The following is a 10007-nucleotide window of genomic DNA, read 5'->3' on the forward strand; positions in this document are numbered from 1 at the left end:
TTTTTGGGGATGAAGGGGTTCCCCTTGCTGGGGATTCCTTGGGTTGGTGCAACCCCCAAGAACTTCCCCCAACAGTAGGAATTCCCTAGGTTAGTGCAACCCCCAAACTCTCCCAACACTGGAGGTGGCAGGACTCCTAGGTTCCATTCTCAGCTCCTCCACATCCCCTCTCTGTGCTTGTTCCCCCCTGCAGAATGGGGAGGGGTTGTTGTGATGTTCTTACCCTGAAATGCTGGAGATGTGCACAGCGGGTTTGGGGGCAATGCAGTGAGGAGAATCTGACAGGCAGAAAGAAGCAAACAGGGACTGCCTGGATCAGAAGCAAGGAAATTTATTCGGGTCGGGGGAGACAGTTACACACAAACCCCTGAGCAGGGGGACAGCCTCCCTGTGTTGTGCCACCTCTTCTCCACGGCACTTCAGCTGAGCCCCTTTTAGGGAGGGTGACTCCAAACTGCAGCTGCTTCAAACTTTGTGTGGGTGGACACAACCCACCCTTTGATTCCTGAGCCATGCAGAGAGAGCTTAACCCCCTTCAAACTGTGGTGGGCGAAGGGCAGAGATTCCAATTAACCCCATTCCTCAAGCTCTCCCCTTCTTTGTGTGGAGCAGCTCTGAGCCCATTGAGCTGTGGGGCACGCAGGTGGGCAGCATCCACAATTTTTAGCACATTAAGGAAGCCAGGTTGTAAAATAAATCTGAGGGTTATATGTATCCAGCTGTAGAGGGGGCGAGGAGGGACTCCCCTTCTCAGCCAGAGGGGAGGCACGTAGCAGCTGGGGAGTTGCAGGCAGCATCAGGGATCTTAGTAGCTAGTGTGGTTGGGGGGGAGCACATTTCTGCCACCCAGGCTGGAAAGAGAATGGGAAAGAATGAAACACAGAAATCATAATCTTGCAGCCCCAGCACTGAGATGCAGCCACAGGGGTACATACAGGGGTTGCTCACCCAGCAGAGTAGATGCTCTCAGACACTTGTACCCATGTCAGGTTCAGTGGGATCCTCCTCTGGCTCAGCTCTGGGCATAAGCTGGGCCAATGGGGTGCTACCCAGGATGCCCCTCCGAAGGACATAAGGGCAGGAGGGGCCAGAGGGGATGTCGGCAAAACCTGTTGATGGAGTAGTGTGTGAGAGTGGGATTGAGTGGGGGGCTGAGCTCTGCTAAGGGTGAGCCCCCATCCCAGACACCTGGGTCCCAATCCCTCACTCCCTGGGGGTCGGCAACATTGCCAGATGTCCCCCCCACTCTTGCTCCAATGCTCTGCTGGGGGAAGGGCAGATGCCGGGGAGGGATCAGAGCCAGAATCAACACTGCACCCCCAGCCCTCCTTGCAGATCTCAGCTGCTGAGCATCATGGAAAATCAACTGGGGCGGGGGAGAATTCCCAGCCGAGCCTGGGCACAGGGCCACAGGCTGCAGGTGGAGGGGGTGTACAGGACTCTCATGTAACCTCAACATACTCCGTTAGCACTAAACCTCCCAAATTAGGGCTTCCCCTGCCCTGAATCTCCCCCAAAATCCCTCCAATCCATATGCCCCCTCAGTCTGCAGTTCCCCTGCCCTATACCTCTTCCCTGAACCCTTCTGCTCCATAACCCGCCCCATAGTATCCCCAAAGGCTGACCATCCCATAACCCCCTGAACTGCCCCCCACACCCTAGAGGGAGAACAAAGCTCCCCTAGACTGGGGCAGTGCCCACACCATGTACCCGGTCCAGCCACCCACCACACACCCTTCATGACGACCTCAGGCAACCCATAGGGCTCATAATGAGTGTGGTCAAAGGCCACTGAGATGAACTCTCTGCGGCGCCCACCCCACACCGACCCCTCTGTCTGGGTCTGGGCATCCCGTGTCCCCGGCCAGGGAGTCTGGAGAACTGAGAAAAAGAGAAATGGACACAAATTGAGGTTAGCCCCCATGACCTTCCAATGCCTGGGCCCCCACCCATTATTCCCCTTCCCCCAAAGACTCACTCCAAATACCTGGGGCTCCAGCCCCCCAAGATTCCCACAATTGTGCAGGCCCCACCCCCAACCTGCAGGCAGGTGCCACCCCTTCCCCCTAAAGGCGGGGCATCCCACTGATGCCCAGCCCTCTTCCCATGCACTCGGGGCCAACGCACTGGTCTCACCCCCTCAAGGGAGCCAAAGCTCCATGTTCCCTCTTACCATAAGCAAGGTCCCCACAGCCTCTGTCTCTGAGGGGCACTGATGGCAGGGTGGCTGACGTCTCCTGGTATTGTCTGTCTCCCATGGTAGACATGGCACATTCTGCTTGGCCCTGGGACTGCCACAGCATCAGCTCAGTCCGCAGGGCCTGGTTCTCCTGCAGCAGGTGGGACAGCACCTCCTCCCATGGGGGAGAGACCGGGGGAGGGGACAGAGGAAGGAGACAGACCCTGTTATCCCAGTCAGAGTAGGGTTCATCCCCAGAGAACCTCAGCCTGGCTCTGGAAGTGGGGAGGCAACACCTAGACCAGTTTGGTCCAAGATGGAGGACACTGATGGGAGATGGTTCTGAGGAGGTAGAGGGGAGGGTGGGGGGACGGGGTGGGCTGTGCCCAGTGAAGAACTAAGGGCATTTTGGAAGGGGTGTGAGGTGGGGGAACCCAAGTTTGGGGGAAATGGAGCAGGAGAACCTTGGGTTTGCAGAGGAGCCTCCAATCAGGTAGTGGAGCCCACGGGCTGTATGGGGAAAGGAAGCCCTAGATCAGGCAAAGGGTGTATGGGATGGAGGGAATTGGGGGAACTGCCCTCCCACAAGCTTACTCACCTGCTTCTGCAATCCAGCCTGGCCTGCTGGCCTCTGTGGCTCCCACTGCTGTACCTGCTCACTGTGCCAAGCCTGCTTATCCATCAGCAGGGGAGGGTCTATGGAGGGAGCCCACATCTTGCTAGTCACAGCCAACTCCAGGGCAGGGAGGGGCAACTCCGGGGAACATGGCAGCTCAGGAGGGGTGGGAGAGGCCAACTTAGAGGAGCCAGACTCTGGGACTATGGGAGGCAGCTCAGAGAGTGTGGGAGGCAGCTCAGGGGGGCTGGACTCTAGGACTGTGACAGATGACTCAAGGGGGCTGAGCTCTGGGTGTGTGGGGGGCATCTCAGGGGATCTGGGTTCTGGGACTATGGAGAGTGGTTCAGGGCGGCTAGGCCGTGGGTCTGTTGGGGGCAGCTGAGGGGATCCAGGCTCTGGGTCTGTTGGGGGCAGCTGAGGGGATCCAGGCTCTGGGTCTGTTGGGGGCAGCTGAGGGGATCCAGGCTCTGGGTCTGTTGGGGGCAGCTGAGGGAAGCTGGATGGTGGGGCTGCTGGGAGCAGCTCAGAGGATCCAGGCTCTGGGACTCTAAGGGGCATCTCAGGGGGGCTGGCCTCTGGGACTGAGAGAGGCAGCTCAAGGAAGTTGGGTTGTGGGGCTGTGGGGGATGATTTAAGGGAGCCAGTGCCAGGCAACTCAGCAGGGCTGGATCCTGGGACTGTGGAAAATGGGGGGCTGGGACATGAGGCTGTGGGGGGCAGTTCAGAGGGTCCAGGCTCCGGGACTGTGGAGGGTGGCTCATGGGGGCTAGTGGGAGGTGTTTCCCTCCCCAGCAATGCCCGCAGCTGCCTCACCTCAGCCTCCAGCTGCCCACGTGCCCAACTCGCCTCCCCCAGCGCCTGGCCCAGGCGCTCCAGCTCCTGCTCTCGCTCGTGTCCCTCAGTCAGCAGCTCTGCCACATGCCGGCTCTGGGCCTCGCAGGCCAGCGCCAGCCGCTCAGTCTGCAACCCCAGCGTTTCCTGGAGCCACCGCAGCCGCTCCTGGGCTTGAACTGCCTGGGCCTCTGCCTCAGCCTTGCCCTGGGACAGTGCCCTCAACTCCCCTCGCAGCACCTGCAGCTCCTCCACCTCCTGAGCCTCCCTCCCAGGCAGGCCGGGCCCTGGTGCCCCCCAAGCCTTAGCCTCCTCCTCCGTAACCAGGGCCTGCAGCTCCACCCTCTCCGCTTTGGCCAGACCAGGTCCCAGCTCCCTGAGCAGCTTCTGAGTCTCTTCCTCCTTGTGCTCCGTGGTGGCATCCTGGGCCGGTGGAATCTGAGCCAGTGCCCAGTGCTCCTCAGCCTGGTCTTGGGCGCCTTGGCGCAGCTGGCAGCAGGTTTCCAGCAACCGCTTGCGCAGACTCTCAGAGGTAGCCAGGTGCTGGCGCAGCTCCAACACCTCAGCCCTCAGGACCAGCAGCTCTGCAGGGGCACCTGGCTCCCGGCCCCGCTTCACAGTGCCCATGGCTCGGGGACCCCGGGCTGAGGGACCTGGGGGAAAGCAAACATAGCAGAGAGGGAGAGGTTAGGGGGAGAAGGTGCCAGAGGGCTTTATTGGTCCCAAATTGGGCTAGTGCAGGATAGAGACAGCTCCTCCAACCTCTCCAGAGGCCCTCCATGGTCCCTGAGACACACTCCCAGGCCTCCTTCATGACACCCCTCCCCACAGACACCTCCCCTCCCACCTCCAATCACCTGCTCCCCTCCAGGCCTCCCTGCCACAGCCATGGGCTGCACCCCCAACCTAGAGGGTCAAACATCCAACCTTGTCCACTGCCCCCCATTCAGTATCCCCTCGTCTCCCCCACCTTTGACACCCCATTCCCAGGGCTCTGTCTTCTCTTCACAAGCCTCACCCTGACCCTACTCCCCTATCTTACCTCTGACCTTTCCAGCTGCCTCTCGTTTCTCGGGTGCCCTCTCCAGCCGGGAGGTGCTGAGGCTGCGCGGGCCACAGCCTGGGGGGCGCCACGCTGATCCCCCCCGGCCCTGCTGGAGACAGGTGTGTGAATGAAATGGGCTCTGACCAGGGCAGGGGCCTGGCTGGCTCAGAGCGGTGGGGAATGGGGTAAGGGCCTTTCCCCTCCAGGGGGCGCTGGCTCTATTTACCCATTAAACTGCCCCCTCCCTCCCTTGGCACAAACCCCCCTTCACCTTGTCGGGTGGGTGGGTGGGGGGCACAGGGATGTCCGACTTGGGGCCCCGCTTCAGTTCCTCCCGATGGCGCTGCTCCAGCTCTGCCAGCTCCTGCAACAGAGATGAGGTGATGGGCACCATGACAACCATTGGAGCCCAGAGCAGGGGCTGGAGAGACCCCAGGGGCCTCTTGTAATGAAGGGGGGATTCAGCCTGGTGGGACCCCACCTGTAGCTGAGCCCACCACAGCCCTTTCTGGTCCTTCGTGAGGCTGTTCTGGGCTGGAGAAACACTTGGGTGAGGAGAAGGGTCTGGCCGTAGAGGGGGCTGTAGCATAGGGGGAGATTGGTGGGGTCGGGTCACAGGCCAAGGGGGGGAGAACAGTGGTCAGGGCACTGTTAGGAAGGAGGGGCAGTGCAGGGTGAGCGGACGATGAGGGGAAGGGGCTGTGAGGTGGGGATGGGATGAGGAGCCCCGGAGAGGAGGCAGTGTCATGTTGGAGGGATTGTGCTGGCGGCGCTGCACAACAGGGGTTCTCCCACCTGGTGGTGCTTCCTCTCCTGCTGCTCCAGGCGGCGCTGCGCGGCCCCTGCTTTTTGTCTCTGGCCCCTAAGCTCCTCCAACAGCTGCTGCACTCGCCCTTGCAGGGCACTCACCTGAGGGGAACATGTCAGATGTGGGCGAGCCCTCTTGTGGCTCTGTGCCAGCCATGGAGAACCCACAGATACACCCCCCCAGCTCCCAAGGGTGCCATCTCTCACCCAGCCTCTGGAGGCACCAGTCCCATGTGTCCTGATCAGCCACCACAGCTGGGAGGGGATCTACAGCAGGAACATAACTGGGGGAGTGAAAGGATCCCTCCCCTGTGGGGCTGCCCCACTGAAACCTGCATCCTCTGCTCTAGGCCTCTGATCCCTGCAGCCCCTGTGCTCCAAGGACTAGGGAGCCACCTCGTGGCAGCAGTCAATATTGCACCCTGCAGCAAGTGCATGGCCCCCCCCATGTGGCAGCAGGTGGTACCGCATCCTGCAGCAGCGCTCACCCCTAGGAGCAGCAGGCGGCACTGCACCTTGCAGCAGCTCCATTACCCCCCCCCCCCGTGTGGCAGCAGGAGGCACTGCACCTTGCAGAAGCTCCCTGAGCCCCCACGTGGCCCTTCCCACCCAGTATGAAGCTGCCCATTTTCCCTCTCTTCTCTCCCAAGCTCACCTTACTGACTGCCTGGTCCCGCTGCTCTGTGCACTGGGCCAGTTCTTGCTGCACCGACTGCAGTTGGCCCCTTGATTCCCAGGCCTCCGTGTCAGGGGGGCCGCATCCTGGCCCTTCAGGGAAGACAGTAAGAGTGAGAAACAGCAATGCTGTTCCAACGCCCTCAGTCACCTAGGGCCATTGTCCCCCCCGCCGCTCTCCATCACCATGGGTCTTGTACAGGCTTCCACCTCTGGCACCAGGGACTGACTTGACCCCACAACCCTTGAGTCTAGTCGTCCACCCACCGCCTCCTTCCCCCACCATGACAGGACACCAGCCCCTGTTCTTTCCTGTGCCCAGTGTGCAGCCCCACTTTTAAGGCTTGAGCTCAGCTGCCCTCCCCCCAGTCTTCAGCCAGCGCTCTGCCTTCCCCTGGACCAACTCCCAGCCCCTGTGTAATCAAATTGCCCAGAATGCTTCATTCCCAGGCGTTGGAGATCAACCTGGCTCTAAAGAGGTAAGACCCCTAATGCCCCTCCACTAGCCCAGCCCCTCTCAGATCCCCACTACAGGGAGGGCAGGTTGGAAGCTAGGTGACCTGCTCACAAGGAGAAACTGCCATAGCTAGGTTGCACATGAATCAGTTACCCCCCCCCCCCTTCGTCTTTCTCAACCTTACTTGAGTTTTACCTTCATTCTCTTCTCTAGGTTCCTCCCCAGGGGGTGGGATCCCCTGGCTGTCCTCTGGGGGAGCAGGGCCCCCAGGAGGGACACTGTGCCAGGCACCCCTGTGATGCAGAGGCTGCTCCTCCTCCAGTGTGAGGCTGCTGGGCTGCAACTACAAAAGGGGAGACAAGGGCATGGGGGATACAGGCCTTTACTAAATGCACCCCAGTTTATGGGGCAGAGGCTTCAGGTCAGGAGTGAGAGGCACCAGTAAAGGTAGAGGTGGGAAAGCCCAGGTCTGGGATAAGCAGGGGCTGGGAACCAGGACTGAGAGAGGCCGGCAGAGCTGGAGGTGGGGGAACCTGGAGGGGGCTTGTGATTGGGGTTGAGGGCACCCTCTGTACTCACTCTCATGCTGGGCATTTGGGATCTGTTCTCTAGTCGGGGGAGTTGTCCCCATGTGCCCAGCTCAGGCCCTGTGTGGAGACAGACATGGTCAGCTCTGGAGGGCCAATGACCAGCTCGCTAAGGGGGTCCAACTCCCCCCCCCCCCCAACAGGCTGGCACAAGCTCTAATCCCCCAGCAGTCTGGGACAAAAACAAGTCCCCCTCCCTCCTGTCCTCCTCACCTTCCCTGTGGGGGGCCCAGCAATGGGTCAGAGAGGTGCTCAACCGCAGGTTATCCAGCTCTGCCTGGCACCTAGAGGGGGACCCCAGAGAGTGATTAGCGCTGCATGCCCAGGGCCCCTCATGCCCAGCCCCAGTGCTCCCATCCCTATAGCTCCACCAGTCCCCTCACCCCAAGACTGCCTCACTCAACCCCATTCCCCCACACTGCACAAGTGTTTCCCCATCCCGACACCACAAACCACAGCCCCTCCTCCACCCTGAGCACTGCCTCCCCACTCTCATGCTGCCCCCTGATCCTGCCACCACTAGCACAACCCTATACCCCTCAGATTCCTCCACTTTTCTCCAGGCACCTTCCCCACCATCTCCTCAGCTCCCACCATCGTTTCCCCTACTGCGCCCCCACCGTACCCCCACAGCCCCATGGCACTTCCTCTGCCTGCTCCTGGGTAGCACCCCACCTAGTGCCCTCCTTCAGTGGCAGGCACCACAGCCCTCCAGCATCCCCAGCGCTCCACTGGCACCCACCCCACCTCCCTGGCTGGTACCTCCGCAATTCCTCCTCCAACTCCTCAATGCGCTGGGTGGCCCGGCCCAGCTGCCCTTCTAGCTGGCTCAGCTGTGCCCCCTTGGCCTGGAGTTCGCGGCTCAGCTGCTGGCGCCCGCGCTCCAGCCGCTCGCAGGCCTCAGCCAGGTCCCTCCGCTCCTGGGCCAGCAGCGCCCACGTGCCACGCTCCTCCTCGTGCTACAAGAGATGGGGCATGAGTGTGTGCGGCTAGTGGGGAGAGGCCCAAGTGTGCACAGCAGAGAGGTGTGTGCATTGGGTGGTGGGAATGGGGACATGAATGGCCCAGGCCAGGGCGAACTGGCTGGCTCCGGGGCATGGGGAATGCCTGCAGCCTGGCCACTGATTCACCCATAGCGGTGCTTGGCCTGCCGGGAGCCATGGGTGGAGATGGGCATGGGGGTCACCCAGGTACCTTCTGCCTCTGCTTGTGCAGTGCGGCCTCCAGTGTGTCAAGCTGTGCCTGCTTCTGGACCCGCTCCTTGGTGGCCCACTCCAGACGCTGCTCCAGCTCCCTCACCCCCTGCAGTGCCCGTGCTGGCAGCCCCTCCTGCCAAGCCTCGCCTGGCCAGCTCATGGTGTCCTCTCCCCAGCCCAGGGCTGGGCCCCTCCAGCCCCCGCTGCTTGCTCCAAGGACAGACGCTGCCAGGATGCAGCAGGGATTAGCAGGGATTAGGCCTCACAGCCCAGAGAAAGCCAGAGCGCTAGGAGGCGCTGGGCCACAGAGAGCTGCGGGGGCCTCCACAAAGTGTGCTGGGCCACAGAGAGTGGGGCATGGCTCAGCAGGGGGCGCTGGGCCACAGGAAGTGGGGCAGGAGCTTGGTGGGGGGTGCTAGTCCACAGGGAGCAGAGCAGATGTTCAGCAGGGGGCCATAGGGAGCAGGGTGGTGGGTGCTGGGCCATAGGAAGCAGAACAGCGGCTTGGCAGGGAGTGCTGGGCTGCAGGGAGAAGGATGAAAGGCCCTAGGCCGCAGCAAGTGGAGCCCCAAGGAGTGGGACAGGGCACGGAGGGGGGGGCACTGGGCCACAAGGAGCGTAGCAGTTGCCCAGTGGGGGTTGCTGGGCTACCAGGGGCAGGGTGAAGGCCACTGGGCCACAGGGGTGGGTTGGGGGTTCAGTGGGGAGTGCTGGGCTGTGGCAGGGAGGGGCTGGGCTGCACAGAGGGTTGCGTGGGGGGCAGAGGGCTGGGGCACAGCAAGTGCTATTGTCATATGGGTGATTCCATTCCAGTCTCCCTCCCCACCCTGTCCTTCGCTCTTGGGCCATTATCACATGACTCGACTGTTGCCCCACCCCATCCAAAAGCGGAGAATGGAACCCAGGTGTCCTGCCTCCCAGGGCCCCCACTTGAACCCAGCAGAGCACGCTCCCCACCTATACTAGGAAGCAGCTAGGCCTTGTCAGCCTCCCTGCTGGCCAGTCCAGAGCAGTTCTACAGAGCTGGTTTTATAGAGGCTGCAAGGCCCAGGAGGCGGAGTTCTACTAAGGCCAGAGGGCTTGGGGCCAAGCAGCCTTTCAGAGTCATTAGGGCCAGGTACCCCTGTGATGAAGAAGAGTCCAGGCTTCCAGCCCCCATTGCAATTTCTTCAACTGCCTTGATCTAGGAGTTGCAAAACGGTGGGGTAAATGTGGAGAAAGGGGCCAGTTTCAGACAGACAAGCCAGGCATCCGGGGCAGGGCCTGCCTCAGTATCCAAGAAACTGGGGCAAGAGCTTGTCCTCAGTGACCCCCTAACCTGTGCACCTGGCTGAGCTGGCTCTTAGGGAGCGTGCGTGGGTGGATCAGCTTATGGAGGGATTAGTGGGGGCAGGCAGAGTAACAGCACCTGCGTGGGGGGAGGAACAGCGCCACGTCTGAAAAGGGAGGGGCAGAAGGGCTTAAGACAGGCAATATAAAGAGGGTTGAGATGGAATAAATACAGGGCATCTCTGGGAGCAATGTCCCTCCCAGACCGACAGGCAGCTCCAGCTCTGTGCACCCTGGGGCAAGGGTTGCAGAGGCACGGTTCTCTTCCCCACCCCAACCACC

The 10007-nt window shown here is 61.4% G+C and overlaps 1 protein-coding gene across 3 annotated transcripts; it reads right to left on the reverse strand.

Moving 5' to 3' along the window:
- Positions 1-324: 324 nt before the first annotated feature.
- LOC106732466 (uncharacterized) lies at positions 325-8849 on the reverse strand. 3 transcript variants are annotated; one of them, XM_075939055.1, is made up of 14 exons: positions 8395-8842; positions 7963-8159; positions 7414-7484; positions 7193-7260; positions 6809-6956; positions 6137-6249; positions 5470-5583; positions 4946-5038; positions 4672-4780; positions 2778-4282; positions 2174-2354; positions 1735-1881; positions 949-1109; positions 325-851 (listed from the first exon to the last, which is right to left on the reverse strand). In XM_075939055.1, the coding sequence occupies exons 1-13, from the start codon at positions 8554-8556 to the stop codon at positions 967-969; spliced, it is 3051 nt and encodes a 1016-aa protein (XP_075795170.1). In that variant the 5' UTR covers positions 8557-8842; the 3' UTR covers positions 325-851; positions 949-966. The 3 variants fall into 3 exon arrangements, with proteins under 3 accessions (XP_075795170.1, XP_075795168.1, XP_075795171.1); XM_075939053.1 differs by having other exon boundaries at positions 4672-4783; XM_075939056.1 differs by lacking the exons at positions 325-851; positions 949-1109; positions 1735-1881 and having other exon boundaries at positions 2215-4282; positions 4672-4783; positions 8395-8849.
- Positions 8850-10007: the final 1158 nt, after the last annotated feature.

This window comes from Pelodiscus sinensis, chromosome 11 (genome assembly GCF_049634645.1).
Source record: "Pelodiscus sinensis isolate JC-2024 chromosome 11, ASM4963464v1, whole genome shotgun sequence".
In the NCBI taxonomy this organism is placed as follows: domain Eukaryota; kingdom Metazoa; phylum Chordata; order Testudines; family Trionychidae; genus Pelodiscus; species Pelodiscus sinensis.